This window comes from Pyricularia oryzae, chromosome 7 (genome assembly GCF_000002495.2).
Source record: "Pyricularia oryzae 70-15 chromosome 7, whole genome shotgun sequence".
NCBI classification, from domain to species: domain Eukaryota; kingdom Fungi; phylum Ascomycota; class Sordariomycetes; order Magnaporthales; family Pyriculariaceae; genus Pyricularia; species Pyricularia oryzae.
The window spans coordinates 2,859,876-2,880,311 of NC_017854.1; the positions used below are offsets into that span (position 1 = coordinate 2,859,876).

The following is a 20,436-nucleotide window of genomic DNA, read 5'->3' on the forward strand; positions in this document are numbered from 1 at the left end:
TCTGATACGCAGACCCAAAAGCATTATCGGCGCCATTGCTAGCGTAGACGATTTTTAACCAAGACGTCCAAATCATTGTTATTCCGCAGGTCCTCTGCTATTACGAAAGGTCGAAGCTCTGCTCCGCTAAGTGCTACTACTATCAATAATATCATCCTCATTAGTTTTCCCAAAAAAGTAGTCCAGAATGGGTTCAGCACGACCGCCCATCCGGTTCAAAGAATACCAATCCCGTCCTGAACCGCACCGCAAACGTCCGCTCAGTTCATGGGCTTGCGTCCGACCATCAGGTACATGGGGGTGAAGATGTTCTCCTTGGCACCAGCGACAAGAGCATCACCGCCAGTTGCCAGTGCGTCGGCGGTCTTCTTGGTGCCAGCGGGAGCAACACCGACAGCCTCAAGCACACCTGCCATACCGTGCAGGCAAGTCCTGGCCCACTTGGTCATGCGCAGCACTGTGAACAGATCAAAGTAGGACTGGAGGTACTTGAGATCACCAGCCAAAGGCCAGTACCAGGGCAGCTCATCTCCCTTTTGTGCGAGGTCGTCGGTCTTGATGATCTCGAAGCCGGCCGCCCTCATGGCAGCCTCACCTTCGCTGATGGGAACCATGTTGGAAATACCGTTGCCAAGCTCAATCTTGAGGCGAATGTCGCGGTGGTGAAGGTTGTCGTTATCATAATCATCAGTCATAAGCCACTCGTACACACCGAAGGTGCCACCAGGCTTGAGCACGCGGAAGATCTCGCTGTAGACACCCTCCAGCTTGGGGGCGTGCACTGTGGCCTCGATGGCGTAGACTGCATCAAACGACTCGTCGGGGAAGGACATTTGCTGCGGGGTATATGGCGGTGAGTAAGGGCCGTAGGAATACAGGGGATTGGCCAGGGGGGAAACCTCGCCTAACATACCATGAAGTCACCCTTGACGAACTGGAGCTGGCTGTCAAGCTTCTCCTGCTTAGCATAGTGTGTAGCGCGGTCGATTTGGTAGTCGTTGTTGTTCAGACCGACGACGTTGCAACCGGTGAACTTGGCGATCTCGCGGGCCGGTCCACCAACACCGCAGCCGACATCGAGAACAGTCATGCCCTCCTTGATACCAATCTGGTGCGCCAGGTAGTGCTCATGGCGGGCAATGGCCTGGTAGAACGACTCGTTGTGCGAAAAGCGACAGAAGTGGAAGGACTGGCCCCAGCCGTACTCGTAGATGTCCGTTGCAAGGTTGTAGTAGTGCCTCGTCAGGGTGGCGTACTCCTTTTGCCTGGCCTGTTTTGCAATTGTTAGGCGAAGAGAACATGCACGGTAATAGCGGTCTGTAGAGGACAACTTACAGCACGCTCCTCAGGAGTCTCGTTTGCAGCAGTCTTGTTGTCAAAGTGCTTGAAGTATTCATCTACAGCAAGCTTCTTGGCTTCCTTGTCCTTGGAGAACATGGCAGCGATACCACCAGCAGCCAAAGCAGACTGGCCGTGGAGTGCCTTGTTGAACTCGGCATCACGCTTCTTGTCCTCCTTCTCGAGTCCTTGCTTAGGAGCGCCCATTTTTGCGGTGTAAGGTGGGGGTATTGTCGTTGAGGACTTTTGGTTGTAAAGGACCGTGGGTGTGGTTGGAATGTCAACGGACAACAGATGTTGAATTAAGAACAAGTTAAGGTGTGTGAAGTACGTTCGAGAAAGAAGCAGAGAGAAGGAGGGATGGGTTGAAGAAGACGAACACGTAGGGTAATCACATGCAGCTTTTTTAGATGATAATTCAGAACAAGTGGAGTTCCCAGATAGGGGACGGGGAGCACGAAATTACCGGACGACCCTTTTACTACTACGGTGCTGGCTTGGCTTTGCAGGTAGATCGAACATGGGTACTTTACCTATGTGGGTTGGTGGGTGAGTCTATTGTCTCTCATTTAAGTAAGAGATTTTTTTTTCTCCTGTTGTACGAATACGACTACGACAACTCGCAAAATGTATTCTCGCCTCTCAGTTTTGCCTCCAGATTCCAGGAACCCACTGCCCTTCTCCAACTCTTATTACTTGGTAATTTACGTGATTGATGGCTTTCCTGCAGGTTCACCGGTATTTTCAGTATTGTATTTCTGGTAGGTTTGTGCGCCTCTGTAAGAACATACGAGGGGCAGCTACAATATGTACTTTCCTAGAGCTGTAGCTGTGATGGACCAGTTCGCGGTACCTGCATCACTGCTTGAAAAATTCGTGGCGGTGGGGAACCTCAGTTAGCCTGCCCTTTGCCAAGCTTCTGGCAAGCCGTCAGATCCTTTCTGCGGTGTAGGTGGGTACCTACCACTTAAGAATGTGCTTGAATCATGTGATCTGGCGTCTGCTGGAGCCAGCGCGCGACTCTGGGTATGATTCCTGCAATTTGTAACCTCCCATAGCAAATTGTACCTTTTCCCGCAGTCGCTAGCTTTGACCAATAAGGCAAGTTGATAGCCCCCGACATGACCCACAGGTACAAGCTTGAGTGATCCAAGTAAGATTACATAATCATAGATCTTCGCCCCCTGTATTACACAATAGCAGCACATCCAAGTCTTGGTTCATCGTCTCCACCATTGGCGAAGCGCATCAGACGATTCCCAAACTTCTCCGTCGCGACCACGAGCGTTCGCGTCCAGAGCTGCCAGCCTCATCAAGGACTACAGAAGGCCTTCGCCATCGAAACAAGACTCATCGATATCTGCAGCGACCGCAACAATACAAAACAAGCTACGATGCCTCCACAGATAAAACAAGATCTAAACCGTTCTGGTTGGGAATCGACCGATTTCCCTTCCGTCTGCGAGTCCTGTCTACCGGAGAACCCATATGTCAAGATGATGAAGGAAGACTATGGCGCAGAGTGCAAGCTGTGCACGCGTCCATTTACCGTCTTTAGCTGGTCGGCCGACCGCGCTCACGGCCGCAAGAAGCGCACCAACATCTGCCTCACATGCGCGCGCCTGAAGAACTGCTGCCAAGGTTGCATGCTCGACTTATCATTTGGCCTGCCGATCGTGGTCAGAGACGCCGCGCTCAAGATGGTCGCGCCTGGCCCGCAGAGTGAGATCAACCGAGAATTCTTTGCGCAGAACAACGAAAAAGCCATCGAGGACGGCAAGGCGGGAGTTGAGGAGTATGAGAAAACAGACGACAAAGCGCGGGAACTTCTGCGTAGGCTTGCGCAGAGCAAACCTTATTTCAGGAAAGGGAGGGGTGTAGATGAGGACGGGAACCTAGTTTCGGGACGCGGAGGACCAAGCAGGGCTGGAGGTGACCCGGCTGTTGGAGCGGGCATTGGTGGCCCAGGCCCGATACGAACGCGGGATTCCCGTGCGGCTGAAGCGTACACTGGTCGAGGCGGTGGTGGCTCTCGTGGTGGGCGCGGCCGAGGAGGGCGACGTGGAGCATTTCCAAGCGCGGCACAACTCCCCCCGACCGAGAAGGATTGGCTCCCGCCGGATGACAAGACAGTCACCTCACTGTTCGTCACCGGCGTCGAAGACGATTTGCCGGAACACAAGGTCCGCGATCATTTCAAGACTTTTGGGAAGATCAAGTCTTTGGTCTGCTCACACATGTCACACTGCGCGTTTGTCAACTACGAAACGCGTGAAGCGGCCGAGAATGCGGCCATGGAGTGCAAGGGTCGCGCGGTCATTGCAGGATGTCCGCTCAGGGTACACTGGGGTAAGCCCAAGGCGGTTGGCACCATGAACAGGGAGGAGAGGTTAGAGATGTTGAGGGATGGCAGGAGCGCCTTCACTCGGGCTTCCAGCAGAGGCTCAAGAGGGGGTGCTGGTGGGCGAGGAGGTCGTCATGGCGAGGGCGGTGGCGATGATGATTATGCTGGTGTTGCAGGAGCAGATGATGGTGCACCTGTGGCTGCTCCTCCCGGGGCCGAAGACGTGCAATATGCAAGTCTGGCAGGGAACTAGATATTGTTTTACATTCTAGTATTCCGAAAATGTTCAAAAACAAACTCGGCATGGCATCTGGCGTTAGGGGGCTAAATATTATGGGGAAAAATCAAACAAGGTCAACCTTCAATCACTAGGCAATGGTTGTACAGTCATTTATACATGGGTATCATGGGACAGTATCATAATGTACAGTGTGCCGCAGATCTAAGCTGAACCACATCGATCTTCTCGCCCCGGAATGTATCTCGGAAAACGCTATTCCTAGGTGTCCTTGCAGGTCTTGCCGTCGATCTTGATGTTCTTGTTTCCCAGCCTTATGGTGTCGTTGTCTCCGCGTTCGGTCTCCTCGTGTATCTGTAGCTCTGTTTCGCGGTCCAAGGGTCAGTAATCGAAATAGCACATATGGTACTCAGGTGCACTAACTGTACGATCCATCATCGGTCCTCCTGCCTTGGACCACATTTTGTTTCAAGAAAGATGCAACCTCCTCGGCTTTCTTGACAGCCTTTTCGCGCTCGTCCGAAGGTAGTGATGCGTTTTGGCGGAATTGGCCAGCTATTTGCTGCCTGGCTGCAGTGAGGACTCGTTCATCTCCTATAGGGAGAGCGTCGGTTAGTTGATGCGCACCAACAACCAGGTCAAGTTTGTAGGTTGCTAGCAGAAAGCGAGCTGTTCGACTGACCCCTGAAGGCAACTCCGGCTGCGCGTAGCAGTTGGCGATACGCGGCGAGAGCAGTCGTCATGGCTAGGGAATAGTGTGTAGTGAGCGTTTTGCAAAGATGGAGCGATTGGTGATTTGCAAGGCTGGTCGAAAATGGTCGAATCTTTGGAATCGCAAAACCTCCTACCTTCCGATTATTCTAGATCACGGAAGCGTGATACTTGGGCCAACCTTATCGTCAGATGATTGGACGATAATTTGTAGAGTGGGGCCGCCGCCAACCGTGACAGGGGCTCCCTTGCAGGGTGGGAATTTTCAGGCCAGAAAAAAAAGTTGGAGCACCGAACCCCAAGGGAAAAAAATGAAAGGCACCCCGCTGAAATTTAGACAGCATTTGTTTCATTGACGAAGAAAAGCATCAAACCCCTCCAAGCAGGATATCACCAATCTTGTTAGTGAAGGCAAAATGGCTACCGCTACAATAGTCAAGAAGCCCCTCCCCGCGCTCACCTCTGGGTGGAGCGCCGAAAAGGACTTTAAGCCGCTGGGCAAGCTCACCAAAGCCACCGAGCGCAGCATTGAGCCCGTTGGCCCGCATTTCCTTGCACACGCCCGCCGCTCCAGGCACAAGCGCACCTTCTCTGAGGACGATAGGATCCAGGCTCAGGAGCGTGCCAAGAAGGTCGAGGATGAGGATGATGGCGAGATCAGCGAGCCCGAAGACCCCATGATGTTCCAGCGGGACGCCAAGGACTGGAAGGTCAGTACATTTGTCGCCGCATCAACCAACTATGTAGGCCTGAGCTGGTACTGACTGAACGCAACAGAACCAAGACCACTACCAAGTTCTCGGTCTGTCCAAGTACCGCTTCAAGGCGTCCGAGGACCAGATCAAGCGCGCCCACCGCAAGAAGGTTCTCAAGCACCACCCCGACAAGAAGGCCGCCGCCGGTCGTGTCGACGATGACAACTTCTTCAAGTGCATTCAGAAGGCCACCGAGGTGCTGCTGGACCCCGTCAAGCGTCGCCAGTTCGACTCGGTCGACGAGAAGGCCGACGTCGAGCCGCCGACCAAGAAGCAGCTGCAAAAGGGCAACTACTACAAGCTCTGGGGCAACGTCTTCAAGGCCGAGGCCCGCTTCAGCAAGACGCACCCCGTGCCGCAGTTTGGTGGCGAGGATGCCAGCAAGGAGCAGGTCGAGGAGTTCTACAACTTTTGGTACAACTTTGACAGCTGGCGGTCGTTCGAGTACCTGGACGAGGATGTGCCCGATGACAACGAGAACCGTGACCAGAAGCGTCAAATGGAGAGGAAGAACGCCAACGCCCGCAAGAAGAAGAAGGTCGAGGACAACGCCCGTCTGCGTAAGCTGCTCGACGACGCCTCGGCCGGCGACGAGCGCATCAAGCGGTTCAGGCAAGAGGCCAACGCCGCCAAGAACAAGAAGAAGGCAGACAAGGAGGCCGCCGAGAAGAAGGCCATCGAGGACGCACGGTTGAAGAAGGAGGCCGAGGAGAAGGCGGCCAAGGATGCAGAGGAAAAGGCCAAGGCTGACCGCGAGGCTGGCAAGAAGGCCAAGGAGGCGGCCAAGAACGCCGTCAAGAAGAACAAGCGTGTGCTCAAGGGTTCGGTCAAGGACGCAAACTACTTTGCCAGCGGAGACGCATCGCCGGCACAGGTTGACGCCGTGCTGGGTGATGTCGACTTGGTCCAGGCCAAGATTGACGCCGACGAGATCGCTGCGCTGGCTGGTAAGCTCAATGGGCTTACCGTCGCGGACGAGATCAAGGCTGTCTGGCAAGGCGAGGTCAAGAGGCTCGTTGACGCTGGAAAGCTCAAGGACGGCGAGGCCAAGTCTTTTGCTTAGATATTTAGTTATGTGTTGATTTGATGAGGTTTCACGACTATCTGATTGGTCTGGAGTTCGTATAGAATAAGATGGATCATTCTTCATTCATGTGCTGTCATGTCTCCTTTTGCAACCAAATGTGATTGACTAACAAAGAGTTTTGCTTACTGGCTATTGCTCCTGGACATAATATGTCTTCTTGGTGACAGGGACATTTTGAAGCCTAGCTAGCAAATCTTCGACAAGGTCAACGACAAGGTCAACTGTAGAGACTTGTACGCACAAATTGGAGCAGAGCTTGAATCTGATCTTTTAGAATCTAAAAAAGCGCACCGAAACATACTCGCAGACCTGGTTAGTTACCTTTGGTATCATGTGATTTAAAGTCAGTCTACTGAACAAGTTTCGCAAACGTGCCCGTCAATACCCCGATACTGACCCACCATGGAAGCCGATTGCTCGACATTCAATCTTGTGGGAGGCAAAGACAGCAAGCAACAAAACCATCAGAACGAACCCCTCCACGGGAAATTCACTGCGAACCCGAGACCTTGCCACAGGGCCCCGCGCCGCCCGCGCTCCCCTCCCTGACGCCCTGTCCTTGCTTCCTGAACTGGACCCCGGCGATGCCGTCCGGGCACGTCTCCCTGTCCCAGTCGCCGTTCTTCTGGCCCTCCCAGCCCTCGATTACGGTGCACGAGGTGGCGGAGCCGGGCGTGAACTGCCAGCCGTTGCAGCCGTCGACCTGGGTGAAGCAGTGCAGGCAGCACTCGGCTGGGGACTCGGCGGAGGAGAAGGAAAAGGACCAGCCGCCCGTCGCGCCGGCGATGCCCATCCACGAGACTGGGGTCGTGTGCCGCGAGGGTTGGCATTGTTGAGGAAGGTTTGTCTGTGGAGGTAAACCTGTTAGCTTGTCTTGCTCCTTTTTGTGGTTGATTCATGGGAGACGGTATGGGTCGATGTGTATGATCTCGAAAGAAGCGTCTTCTCCAAACAAAGAGGGATGTCGAGGTCTTATAGCAGACATGAAAATGAGATGGACATGTGACAGGAGGCATAACAACTAGCGGGCAACAAGACAGCTTTTTGGCCTTATATGGCTGGTGATGGTTCCCGGAGAGCCCTGAAAGAAATACTCACAGGCAGTGGTGTCGCAGAGCTAGTCGTAGATGTAGTAGTACTGCTCGTGCTTGACTCTGTCGTGCTCGTCGGCGTTGCAGCCGCCGTAGGCAGTGTCCCGGTGCTACTCGACAGGGCGCTTGATCAGTAAGCCCAAAGACCATGTCCCAACCCCGGCCTCGAGCAGAGTAATAAACTCACCTCAGCTCCCCACCACCGCCAGCCGCGGCCACGTTGGGAATGACGACGCCAAACACGATGCCAAACACGACACTGCACACCACAAAAGCAATGAGCCCGTACACCAGACAGCGGTTGAGAACGACATACTCCCACAGCCGCCTGAGCCACATGGGCGGGTCGCTGAGGCAGGCGCAAGGGTAGCAACAGCAGCAGCAGCGACGACGGGAGCTGCTGCGGGACGCGGCGTCCGAGTCCGAGTCGACGTCGTGCTCCGGGATGGTGCGCAGCGCCGCCGTGTCTGGGTATGCCATCGTGGGCGCCGACGAGGCCAGAGTGGCTGCGTTGCTGGGCCCACGATGGTGATACTGCTGCTGCATCTGTGTGGATGCCGACGAGGCGTTGTCGGTGGTGTGACGGTACAGGGCTGGTGTGGGTGCTGCTAGTGGTGGCGGCGAGGGGACTGACATTGGGTTTGTTGCCATGGGAGGTGGTGATGGATTCTTGGTGTTGTTGTTCATGGGAGGAGGTGGTGATGCGGAGTGGTAGCCACCATTGGTGCTTTTCATACTTGGTATGCTGCCTGTTCTCGGTCCCAGCTGCGGCACCAGGCCAGCTTCCTCGTGTTGTGAATAGCGACGGTAAGGATATGGATGCATCTCGTGGACATGTCCGGTGGTTGGATGGCCGTAATTGGGACGGTAAGGGCGCCAACTTTCCGAGGTTTGGGGGTGGAGGGTGGACATGACGGTTGGTAAACAAGAAGAGAAAATAAATGGAACGGGGTGTTTGTTGTAGTGCGTGGTCAAAACTGTGGGTACCTTCCTTGAAAGGCTGGCCGGGCTGTTTGTTTGTTTTTTTGGCCGAAGTGAAGCAGATGTGAGTTGTGTTTGATGTGCCCAGGTCAGAGTTGGGTCAGAATCACCCTTTGTTGCTCTGTAGGATACTCTGTCAGGAGAGTGCTGCTATTGGAGAGGACTACACGTGGAGGTTTGAGGGGCCTTGGTGAGCCTACTCGCTTGTCCAGTGACCAAAGGGCCGGGACAGCGGCTAGTTGCAGGAGGCTCAGATGGAATGAACTGGAGGAGGCTCTCCTCAGTTCTGTTTGAGGGCTGACAGCAAACAGAAAATGCGGGGCCTAGAGAACCAGTCTGTTATTAGAAGACATCAAATTGATCCAAGGACCCTGAAGGGTACCGGATCGGGTAAACGGTGACTATATCTGTAGTAGACGTATAAGACCTGGGAATTCCAAGCCGATCTTGCCAATGGCCTTTGATAAGCAACGGACTTACTACTCGTGAAAAGACACAGCTTAATTCGATTTTCCAAATTTGATGTAGCGTGTTGTTGACAGCTTGCGATGCAGCATCAATGATGCCCTGAGGAGAAGACGATGATGGGGTGTGTAAGCCGATGGAATCTTCCAACCCTTACAAATTCGGGCACTCTTGAGTTTCAAAGGCATCATCAGACAAAGCAGACAAGAAAATAAAGAGGAAAAGACTTGAACTAATTGTTACCCAATGTAGGCTGTATTCCGCCATCTCTTTTGCGTTGCCTCGTTATACAAGTGACACCCAAAGATGTCGACTCGACGCGTTTCAATCTCCCAGCATGGTTTGACAGATACCACGAAATTTAAAGCCAGGGGGCAACGCGTGCTAAACTTTCTTTGATGACTGAAAGTTCAGTCAGTAACCGAGCACCTGTGGCACCTCCATCTGCCGCAAGACAAAAAAGCTCCAATCGCGCACGTTGATAGGGATGCTTTGGTTGCACAAGAACCCCCCGGAGACAAACAACGGCCAAGCCCTTCAGGTCGCAGATAGCGACAGTCGCACGCCAGTTTCGACCGCATGGCCGGCAACCTGCGCCTGAGACTTTCTCCTCTTTTCCCTCTCGTTCAAAGCTGCCCCAGACTCAACCTCCACCTCAGTTGCGGCCTGATTTTTCCCGATATTCTTCCACCCCATGCCCCAACAGCTGAGGAATGCCAGGCAGGCGATGGCGGTTACGACATAAAAGACTCTTTGGAGGCTTAGTGTGTAGGAAAAGATGATACCGGGGAGCGAGTGGTTCTTCTCAAAAAGTTGGCGGAATCCCGTCGCACCGGCCTTGAGGATCTTCGGGAGGTCGCCATCCGGTGCTGCGACGGGGATCTCGTGGCGCAGCGAATTGAGAAAGACCGAGGAGCCTATGACTAGGACAATTGCTGCACCGAGAGTTTGGGCAAAGACGATGGTCGACATGCCGATCGAAAGATCGCAGGGCCGAAGGTAGCTTTGGACGGCAAGGATAGGCTGTCGGTGTTTTGGCACTGGTCAGCGAGTTCGTAGGCATAGCAACTCAAAGACTCGGACGTAAACAGCAGACATACTATTTGGAGATACAAGCCTCTACCGGCGCCAGCGATAAACTGGTAGCCAGCCCATTCGGCCGCCGTGCTCTTGGGGGACAGGGTAGAGAGCAAACCACAGCCCACCGCACTGACGGCTGCCCCGACAGCAGCGACTGGTACATAATAGCCAATCATGGGAACTGCAGTCATGGTAATCAGGGTCTCGTGTTTTCATCATGGAGAAACAGTTGGCTGAACTTACTGATCAAACCCGACAGCACCGAAAACACAAGCTGACCGAGCACAGTGGGCAAGGTATACACGCCACTCATCACCGGAGTCGCTCCCTTCACCGACTGGAAGTATATGGGTAGGAAAAAGGCCGCAGTGAACGAGCTGGCCATTGCGAACATCATGCTGACAGTCGAGCACTAGACGACCTGCTGGCTGATCAGCGACCTGGGAATGAGCGCCTCGTCACCGAGGCGGTGCATCCAAAGGCAAAAGACCACAAATGCCCCGGCCGCACCGCAAAGCAGACCGATGGTGACAGAGCTATCCCAAGGCTGCGTCTTGCCTCCAAACTCGAGCGCCAAGAGGAGCATGACAGAGCCGCCACCGATCAGCATGAAGCCTACAATGTCGAACCTGCGGGTCAGGTAGACGTGGCCGCGCGAGGCGAAGCCGTGGCCCGAGAGATTTGGGACCTGTACCGGGACCATCACAAGGGCCATCAAGAAGATGCAGAGACCTCCAGCAGGGAGATTGATGTAGAAACCTGGACCAATCAGCGACCCTGAATCCAATTGGTAGCGATGGCGTACCATACACCGAGAAGGATGCAGGGCTTACTTACACCATCGCCAAGATACGAATTGAGTGAAAGCTCCGCCCAATAACGGGCCGCACACTGTTCCCAACTGGGAAACTGTCCCCATGGGAGTGTCAGCAAAGTGTTGGCTACAAGTTCACAACGACTCAGCGCCACAAAAGTTGCCTGTTGAGACAAACGTCTTGGGCCCGATCAACGCAAGGTACGTACAACCCATCAAGATGCCAATATACACTGAGTCCATAGAAACAATTGTCAGTTATTGTCCATACACATTCGACAGTTCAACACTCACAAGGCCTTTTGTGCATGGGCACTGCACCAGCGATGATGTTGAGGCCGCCCCCCATCAGACCAGAGGACCCCATACCGGCTACGGCTCTGCCCACAATAAGCATGAAGGACGAAGATGCCAAGCCGCATATCAGCGAGCCACCCTCAAACAGCACTAGGAAAATGAAGAATGTCCACTGATATCAGCAGCATCATCTCGTCAGCCAATCTGAGAAAATCTGGCCGGCACACAGACGAAAGATGCTTACCTTGAGGTTTATATAAGTGTACAGCCGACTGCCAATCGGGTGCAACGCCGCGCTGTTGTATTGGGTAATGCATGGTGTGAGCATTCTTGCTAGGACAATCACAACGGTGAGCGTCAATTGCAAAGATGAAAAGTCGGACCAGAGACATCATGTGGCTCAGTCTGGCGCCTAGCAGCAATCGCACCTTGCAAGTTGGTACGCACTCCCATACCAGCCAACGTCATCGATGGAGCTGAACTCGCTGGTGATGTGAGGAATTGCCTGGTAAGAGATTGAGGATCAGCTCTGCCATGCTCTCCAGTCAGCTACGACAACCCCCAAACCAGAGACGAGCGTCGTACGGTGGCAATGATGGACATGTCCAGTAACGTAAGAAACGTAGCTAGAGTCGCAGAAGAGACCATGGCAACGAGCTTTGCTCCCGATATGTGCAGAGGCTGAACAGCATCCGCCAGCACATGGTCAGAGTCAGAGCCCGCCCTAGCGGCGCTGGTACCTGGGGCATGGGACGGGAAATCTGTCACGAATATCTCGCGGCCATTGGAATTGAAGCTCCCATTCGCCGAGCCTCCTACAGAGTTGCCCAGGCCCAAGGGCGATATGCGAGAACTAGCGACCGGAGAAGATGGCGAGGTAGATGAACTATGATGGTCTTGGGTGCTACCGATTTCTTGCGCAGGCTCGCGGACCTTGTCCTGGTCTGGTATTATCGGTTCTGCAATAGCTACCTCGGTTGGTGAAGCGCCGAGTTCTGTCGGTCGAGCAGCCATGGCGGCGTAAAGAGCAAATGTAGGGAAGGCCGAGGAAAGGACATGCTTATACAGACTCTTAACGAAATAAATGTATTCCTGATTTCTTATCTTGTTTTCTAGGTGGGAAAGCTACTGCTACCTTTGAAGGCTTATAGGAAAAAGGCGGTTGGTAGTTTAGCTGTGTACCTAGGTAGGTAGGTATCTATGTGGGTACGGTAAGATAGTGACCTACGCTGGATCGTCCGTGGGCGAACGGCATTGATGCAGGTACTCACTTGGCGTCATTCATGCACTTCAGCAGTATCAGTAAGGCAAGCATGTAAGGTACCACCTAACTTACTCATAGGCAGCTGTGCACAGCAGAGTACCTTCCTCATCTTACTTCGAGTAAGCTGAGCACCGTACCTTAGGGTAGGTGTGCCTAATTAGATACCTGCCCGGATAACAGAGGCGAAGCTGGTAGCAGCTAGGCGATCAACCGGGAGTGAACACCACGTGACGTGACGTGACGTTCCTTGACAAAAGGCATGGTTTCCGTTTTTTGGTTTGAAGATGGAGATGAAAGAAACATTTGGAAGGTGGAGGGAGTGGCAAGTCAGTCTACTACCAGTACGTGGAGGAAAGGTGGGGCCTGTGTATTACCTGGAAACCTTGCCTAGGAGGGTAAGGTTCTGTACCTTAGCCGCTTCAAAAGCCGATCAAGGCATGGTGCCCCCTGTAAATCTGGTCAAAATTAGTCGGAATTTAGCTTTTTTTGTCTGAAACAGGGTCACGTGGTGACACTGTGGAAACTCCGGCGGCGGAGTTTGAATGTCCAATGCCCCCTCCATCCGTGCTCAATCCATCGCCCACTTGTCCTTCTGTGTGCCACCATCCTGCCTCATCTCACCCGTACGGACGGCTTTCACGCGCTTCAAACGCCGCAATCCGCATTTCAGACTTGGCTCAATTCCATATCCACCCTCAGCCCGTCCAAATAGGCAATTCCTGAACGAAAGCCGCGTGCGTCCAGCGGCAATTAGTCGTTATCGTCTAACTGAATTTATCGGCACAGGCGGAATCCAATCCACACCACCCTCCCCTCCCTACGGCACGGTACTCAACGTTGGTTGCCTTATTTCTCAGAAAAAAGAAAAAAGGCCTCACTTACGCTATCCGTCCGGTCCCGTCCACAGTGACCGGATTGTGGCGGCCCCCCCAAGGATGAATACCGTGGATTCCGGTGCCAGTAGCAAGGCCAGCTCCACAGCCTCGGCACCATCTACACCCCCAGGAATCCCAGCACCATACGGTAGGGCTTGTGCCAACTGCGTCAAGGCCAAATGCAAATGTTTTTATCGCGGTAATGGCCGTGAGATTAGCAGTTGCGAAAGATGTCACCGACTAGGCAAAGACTGTGTGCCTTCCGAGACTGTCCGTAGGCGAACTTCAAGACGCCAGGGCACATCAAGGACTGCTCAACTTGAGGTGCGTTACATACCGAGTGTTTCTTACTATGTGTTTTTTTCTCAGTTCTGTGTAGTCTTCTTTTTTCATCCTTTCTTTCTTGGTCAACAAAGAAATCAAAAATAAAACAAAAAAAAACACTCTTTTTCGTCCCCATGGCGATTTTCTTGGCTCCTAACTCGATCATTCCGGTACGTGCATCCGCAGGAGAAGCTCGATGATCTGGTCTCGCTCCTCAAAACCCACCAGCAAAAACCCGGGGTTGGGCCTGCCGCTACATCCATTACAACTTCCCGAGGTCCGCTATCAGCCAACAAGGAGTTCTCTCTCGCTGGCCCAGCATTACTAGATTCTACACCAATTATTACTATGCCCAATAACCAGCAATCTTCCACGATGTCTCCTTTGTACCCCAAAGGAAGAAAACACAGCATAGACGCGCCCCATGAGAGGCTAAGGGCTCCTAGCACGTCTGCTTCCAGCACTTCTGCTCCAAGTTTCAGTATGCAACCTGACCAGGAAGCCGAAGAAAGCCTCCAAGTTTTCTCAAAACAGTTTCTCTTCTCATTTCCTTACTTCCGCGTCACAGAAGACATGACTGCATCCAAATTACAAGCCCAATACCCACTCTTCATGCTTGCCATCAAGTCGATCAGCTGCAAGGTATTCTCGCGACAGATGAAGTATTCCGAGGAACTGCAGCACATGCTAGCACAAAAGCTTCTGATGGACTATGATAACTCTATGGATCTTTTGCTCGCTCTCATCACGTGCATCGCATGGTAAGAATACCCCTTGGGCAGACAGAACAGTCGGGAAAGGGCTAACGTGGCTACAGGATCCATTTTCATGAAGCCAGGAGACCATTCCTCACAGCTATGACACGGTTGGCCATTTCTCAGGTTGTTGAGCTCGGTCTACATAGACCATTCGGTGAGCCGTCTGGGATCTATTCATTTAGAGTGGCGAGCGGGGACACGTTTGCAAACAAGGAGCCAGCGCACATCAAGCCAAGCAACGAACACCGTCGAGCCGCTCTGGGCTGCTTTGTTGTCACCTCGTGGTATGTGTTTCTTACGGTGCCAATGCAATTGCGTAGATTACAACTGACAACGGATCAGGATATACACGTCGATGAGGAGGGCAGAAGGACTCCCATGGACATCCTATCTCGAGGGCATGATGGTACATCTGCTAAAAGAGTCGGATTGGGATGGAGACAAAATACTTGTGGCCAATGTCAAAGTGCAACGGCTCCAGGAACAACTGTACAGAGCCCGATTTCATCCTGCTGCTGGCGACCTGGGTCTGGCCAAGGACCCACACAAAGGGCTTCCCTCATACTATATCAACCTGCTCAGGCAAACATCGCGAGATTTGCGGTACTCTTTGCCTGACGACATAGCTGGCGATGGTAGTCTCCCACCCGCCATGTTCGACACCCCCTTCTCAATAGTGAACCTCTTTACTGACCAATCTACCAATATCAGCAGCTTCAGTCGCCTTTCTCCTAAGGTATTTGGAGCTTGCGATAGCCGAAAGCGCCCTTGATTACAAAGAAGCACCCTTTGCAAACCCTAAACACGTCAACCTCCCGACCAGTACCAGGCAGCTCGAGAATATCCATGCCCTAGTCGAAGCCTTTGAACGCTTCTTCAGTCTCGTCCTCGATCTTGCTCCCATACACTTCTATGGCATGCCGTACACATTTAGTGGGGCAGTGCCGCAGGCCATGTGGATGCTTTTAAAGCTGTGCCTCAGTCATCCCGACTCGGTCTGGGACCCCAGAGAGATTAGCCAGCGCATCAACCCTACGTCTATAGTCGATGCCATGCGCGACAAGCTCATGGCCATTCCCGAGTCTGCGGGCCTCACCAACGTGTCCACGCCTGACACGGCAAATCCAGACGCACCGCAAAGTGACAATATATTCACCAAGTGTGGACCAATTCTGGACTCTGTTCGCTTGAGATGGGCAGCTGAACTCCAAAAACACGCGGCCCCACCGCCGCCTCTGCCGCCTTCTCAAGAAGGTACGCCGTCGGCAACTTTTAATGGAAGCGCGATTCCTATCACCCAGCAGGGGCCCATTGCCACGCAGATGAACATGCAGACCGGGTTTGAATCCCATGGCCAGCATCCAGACATGATGCCCATGTTGATGCCGCAGTACGACTATTCTTCTTGGTTGTCATTTACTCCTTTAGAACAAGGCTGGTATCCAATGGACATGTCTTATAGCCAATAAGAATGCATATGCGAAGGACTTGGAGTAAAGTGGTCACCAAGATCTGGCACACGGTGACGAATCGGCCACTGGCGGGAAAGCCGCTGAATGCGCCTACGGCGATGGGAACAGACATCCCCTAGGCCTTGAGATGAGGTACGACTGAGCTAGACCCGTCCTTGTATCTATCAATCTACTTGTCTTGATTTAGAGGCTGACGGATTGGCTTGCTTGACAATTTCTGTCAAGAGCACAAACCTCAGATCAGCAGTGGACTGAGTTGTACAAAACGGAAGATGGTACCTGAGAGTTTTGCCAGCAGTAGGCATAGCAGTTGCGAACAGACCAGTTTTATTCTGGATACGGCCCAAGATGATACATTATTTCTTGGCTTTGACGATGTGTTTGGCGGCGGATGTTATAATCTAGTAGGCCCCCGTGAGGGCAGGTTGCGATTTCGTCTTGAGAAGCTAAGTATCTTCCCGAAATTGTTCACATTATTAGTAATGCAGAGTGTTGTAGACACAACCGAGTGCCCAGACCGCAAGTCCGCCTGAAAGTTCGTTGTCGAGTGAGTATGGCAGAGCTGACGTTTTCACGCCGGAAACTGACGTGTGTTCCCGAAGGAACTGTCCGTCTGCATGACCATGAAACTGAGCATCCCATAGTTGGAGTCCGGACACCTGATTGTAATTATACAATTGCACCTACACAGTGAACCTTTGCATCATCTAATTTGACACCTCACTCGCATGCCTCGTTAGCTTTTAAGGCCATTTCAAAATATATCAAAGAACTTTGTTCGATTGCTTTTTTGAGGCGAATGAACTGCCTTTTCACTAGCTCAAAAACATGAGTGGCAAGCCCGAAGCTGGAAGTTGCAACAGTGACATAAGCCCCTTGACAGATAATCCCTTGCTTCTCGAAGTAGTACCTTGTTTTGCCTTTTACTTGATCATTTCCTGTCAACGTCGTCACTGACAACGCTCGCTTTCTTATCTTAAGACTTTTGAACAACATCCAACTCGGTACATTTATTTTCCGTCTTGGCCGTGGCTGCTGTCCAGTCTCTTAAACAGGCGGGGGCAAAACAGAATGCTCCCATGCTTTGAATTAGCGATGAGATGTGTTGTTTCTACGAATTGGCAGAACGCGACTGGGAGTGGGGGAAAAGGTAACTTGCAGGAGAATACTCGGTGAGACTTTCAGGAGCTATTCACGAGGCTAGTGCAGCTCCAAGTATTCAAACGTTTGGAATGCTTGCTTGTTGTTCTCAGCCCTTACAAACCGGGCGAGTAAGATGTCACATGATTAAATCTGCCCTGATTATACTTTTAGCCAAAATAATTCAAGCGGCGCTTGCAGAAGATAATTTGTTGTGTATGTTGTATCTATTCAATTCGTTTTAATCGTAAAGTTGCAAAGAGAAAGAAAGAAAAAGGATTCACAACAAAGCTTTGATCATCTTGCAATAAGACCTAGTTATCACTTTTACAGCTGAGTATGCGGGCCCACTGTTGTGTATTTCTTGTATAGTCATGCTAACTTATTTAGGTAGTCCAAAGGCTTGACGTGCTTTTGAAAACCAACCACTCACATGTCAAGGTTCCCAATACACCCAGCTTCGAACTTTAATTTTAGTAGGCTAGGTAGGTCTTGTAATCAGTCCAATTCTTCCAACGCCAGTACTTGCAAGTTATGGTGTTGTGCAATCCTCACATTATTCGCTTATTGACTCAAAAGCAGGCTCATTTTCCTTGGAATCGTGTTTCTCAGAAGGTGTTACTTTCGGGGTGTCCTTATTCTCAGATAGACGAACCATGAAACTTTCAACCTTTTTCCTGTTAACTGCGGCCGCTTTTTGCGCTTCCGTTGCCGTGGTCGGGAAGCCAGTGGGAAGCGCATATAATCAACGGTGTTAATAGGCCTTTCGTAGATCGATCGATTAACAAAACGTTGTTATTGGGTAAAAGGTAGTATATTCTTATCTAACGATTAATTTATTTACGTTCGAATTTCTAATCGTTTTTTTGCTTTTATACCCGTAATCGAAAATCGGATAAATTACGTGCGGGTCCACACGTAAATTATCGATTAAATTAATAAATTAAACGCAATCCCTTTTATTCCAATACCGGCAATTTTTTTTTCGCGTTTAAAAATCCTCAAATTTACTTTTTATAATAAACGAAGAATTTGAAAACGGTTGTATCGTTTTTACAATTTTTGTTAAATTTTTTAATTGTTATTTTAATATTTTGGCCGAATTTTTTATATTTTCCGGAATTAATTATGGAATTTTTTATTGTGGGCGTTATTTAAATTGGAACGTGGTTCCGAAAATAATAAATTTAAATAATTTTATTTAACGTTGCTATTATTTATTTAATTTATTATTCGACAATTATAACGGTTTTTTTAATTAATTGCAAATTTTTTAATAATTATTTCGTTTATAAAAAAGGTTTTTTTCGTTGTAAATTCGACAATATTTTTAAATTTATTTATATTTCGTTATTATTATTATTTAAATCGAAACGCCAAAAAATTATTATTTTCGTTTTTTTGCCGTTTATTTTTTATCGTTTTCGTTTTTCCAATTATTTCGACCGATTATTAATTAAATTCGACGTTATAATTAATAATTGTATATTTTCTTGGTTTTTTTTGTTTTTTTCGCGCTATTAACAATTTTTTAATTTTTAATAACGGTTTTATTTTTATCGGTCCGAAATTTGTTTTTTATTTCGATTATTTAAATTTTTATTTGGTAGGAAAACAAATTGCGGTTGGTCGTTTGGAAATTTGTTTCGATATAAATCCGTTTTTTAAACGTTATACGAAATATAAATAAAAATATTTGTGCAAATTAATATAAAATATTTTTACGACAATTTTTTTGGAATTTTTTTTTTGCAACGTTTTTTTAACGTTTTTCCAATTCGACAATCGTTTTTAAATTTGCAATATTATTTTTGCGCGTTTACAATTTATATATTATTAAAAGATTATTTAAAAACGAAATAAAAACCGGCCGTAATATTAATACCGGAACGATTACCGTAACGTTTCGCAAACGTAAAAACGACGTTTTGCCGTTTTAAATCCCAATTACCACAATTGTTATAATTTTTTTTTCCCCGAACGTTTTTCCTGCGCTTTTTAAATTAACGAACGTTTTTTAAAATTTTAACCGTTGGCGCGTAATTACCAAATATATATTTTTAATCGTTATTTATAAAAAAAATACGTTTTCGAACGATAATTTTAAATTTTTTTCGTTAAAAAAACGTCGTTCCGCGGGTTACGCCGCGGTAATTTACCAATTTAACGTTTTATAAATCGAAAAAATTATTAATACCGATTCCGACGTTTTTAACGTTATAATTAATAATAATTAAAAAAACGACGATAAAAAGGAAAAAAAAATTTAAAACGGTATTTAATAAAAAATTCGAACCGGAAATATTTAAAAAAAAATTAATATTTTAAATATTAAAATTTTATTTCGTCGTTTTTATTTTATTTCGAATATTGCAACGGCGTTCCGGTTATTTTTAAATATTTTTGCGGTTTTTTTTAATTTAATTTCGATTCGGTTAAATAATAATTTGCTATTTTTTCGACGTTTTTAACGTCCGTATATTTTAATTAAATTTGTTTTAAACCGAATTTCCGCGAATTTTTTCCGTACCCCGTAATTTGTTAACCCATTTTTTAATTTATATAAACGTTAAATTCGTATTTATAAATTTATTTAAAACCCAATTCGGCGTTTTTTTCGTTATTATATTAATTGGGTTAATTTCCCCAAAAATCCACCGAATTTTATTAATTTCCCTATTTTTGTACAATTATTTTAAATTTAGGAAATTAATTATAAACCGTGTTAATTATATGCATTATTTTGCATGTAATAAGCCCACTTTTATTTGTATATAGCCAATTTTATTTAGTGCCGAAGTGGAGTGGGGAATGGTGGAATTCCGTTACTTTGTTAATGCAGGAATGCAATTTAAAGGTCAGCGAGTGGGGTTAGCTACCCTGTACCGGGTTTAATACCCACCCTGCACCTGCGAGTCAGCTACCCTGTACCGGGTTGAAAATTTCACCAAGTCAACGTTTAAATGCAAACCCAGAGATGGTTTGTATGCAAATGAGGGTGTTTTTTCAAAAACCCATACAAATTAGTTTTTCGGAAATTCATTCGCGGCACCGGAACCTTTTCTGGCGTGCGGACCCCCACTTCGATGTCGGAGAGTATGTAAGGGAAATAAAGCAAAATCTCCCCCAACCAATTATTTATCAGTACCAAAATTATAGTGCATTTCTACCTATTATTTAGCGCTTTTAGCACTGGTTATTTACCACGCCGCACCTAGGGTTTACCCCTATATCCCCTGTTAGCACCATTTTTATTAACAGGTTATGAGCCCGGAAAGGTTCTAGCTAGTGCACTAAAGCGCACTTTGCATTATTGGAAAGCCCTGTTTTCAGGCTTTAATTTGGTTATTGTCGCATATCCGCAGCACGTATATTGACGAAGATATTGCTGTTTTTGTGCAA

The 20,436-nt window shown here is 49.2% G+C and overlaps 7 protein-coding genes across 8 annotated transcripts; 3 read left to right on the top strand and 4 right to left on the bottom strand.

The window, feature by feature from the left end:
* Positions 1–38: 38 nt before the first annotated feature.
* Positions 39–1,801, bottom strand: MGG_10568 (sterol 24-C-methyltransferase). The gene is made up of 3 exons (XM_003721336.1): positions 1,336–1,801; positions 914–1,270; positions 39–836 (listed from the first exon to the last, which is right to left on the bottom strand). The coding sequence occupies exons 1-3, from the start codon at positions 1,543–1,545 to the stop codon at positions 261–263; spliced, it is 1,143 nt and encodes a 380-aa protein (XP_003721384.1). The 5' UTR covers positions 1,546–1,801; the 3' UTR covers positions 39–260.
* Positions 1,802–2,547: 746 nt separating this feature from the next.
* On the bottom strand, positions 2,548–4,776 carry MGG_18057 (uncharacterized protein). The gene is made up of 3 exons (XM_003721337.1): positions 4,603–4,776; positions 4,344–4,514; positions 2,548–4,282 (listed from the first exon to the last, which is right to left on the bottom strand). Exons 1-3 carry the CDS (start codon positions 4,661–4,663, stop codon positions 4,182–4,184), a joined length of 333 nt encoding a protein of 110 aa, XP_003721385.1. The 5' UTR covers positions 4,664–4,776; the 3' UTR covers positions 2,548–4,181.
* Positions 4,777–4,913: 137 nt separating this feature from the next.
* On the top strand, positions 4,914–6,602 carry MGG_10565 (zuotin). The gene is made up of 2 exons (XM_003721338.1): positions 4,914–5,341; positions 5,409–6,602. The coding sequence occupies exons 1-2, from the start codon at positions 5,048–5,050 to the stop codon at positions 6,447–6,449; spliced, it is 1,335 nt and encodes a 444-aa protein (XP_003721386.1). The 5' UTR covers positions 4,914–5,047; the 3' UTR covers positions 6,450–6,602.
* Positions 6,603–6,938: 336 nt separating this feature from the next.
* On the bottom strand, positions 6,939–8,476 carry MGG_10564 (uncharacterized protein; the record flags this gene model as incomplete). Its single annotated transcript, XM_003721339.1, has 3 exons — positions 6,939–7,320; positions 7,572–7,689; positions 7,752–8,476. 3 exons carry the CDS (start codon positions 8,474–8,476, stop codon positions 6,964–6,966), a joined length of 1,200 nt encoding a protein of 399 aa, XP_003721387.1. The 3' UTR covers positions 6,939–6,963.
* Positions 8,477–9,068: 592 nt separating this feature from the next.
* Positions 9,069–12,590, bottom strand: MGG_10563. 2 transcript variants are annotated; one of them, XM_003721341.1, is made up of 11 exons: positions 12,473–12,590; positions 11,787–12,399; positions 11,630–11,706; positions 11,446–11,534; positions 11,199–11,373; positions 11,114–11,137; positions 10,928–10,999; positions 10,504–10,849; positions 10,111–10,177; positions 9,254–10,033; positions 9,069–9,180 (listed from the first exon to the last, which is right to left on the bottom strand). In XM_003721341.1, the coding sequence occupies exons 3-10, from the start codon at positions 11,667–11,669 to the stop codon at positions 9,548–9,550; spliced, it is 1,299 nt and encodes a 432-aa protein (XP_003721389.1). In that variant the 5' UTR covers positions 11,670–11,706; positions 11,787–12,399; positions 12,473–12,590; the 3' UTR covers positions 9,069–9,180; positions 9,254–9,547. The 2 variants fall into 2 exon arrangements, with proteins under 2 accessions (XP_003721389.1, XP_003721388.1); XM_003721340.1 differs by lacking the exon at positions 9,069–9,180 and having other exon boundaries at positions 9,229–10,033.
* A 479-nt stretch (positions 12,591–13,069) lies between these two features.
* On the top strand, positions 13,070–16,645 carry MGG_10562 (uncharacterized protein). The gene is made up of 5 exons (XM_003721342.1): positions 13,070–13,664; positions 13,851–14,425; positions 14,482–14,706; positions 14,765–15,057; positions 15,134–16,645. The coding sequence occupies exons 1-5, from the start codon at positions 13,401–13,403 to the stop codon at positions 15,889–15,891; spliced, it is 2,115 nt and encodes a 704-aa protein (XP_003721390.1). The 5' UTR covers positions 13,070–13,400; the 3' UTR covers positions 15,892–16,645.
* A 3,144-nt stretch (positions 16,646–19,789) lies between these two features.
* MGG_18058 (uncharacterized protein) lies at positions 19,790–20,252 on the top strand (the record flags this gene model as incomplete). Its single annotated transcript, XM_003721343.1, has 3 exons — positions 19,790–19,904; positions 20,062–20,130; positions 20,194–20,252. Coding segments are annotated over 3 exons (243 nt in total), but the record flags the coding sequence as incomplete, so codon positions are not given.
* Positions 20,253–20,436: the final 184 nt, after the last annotated feature.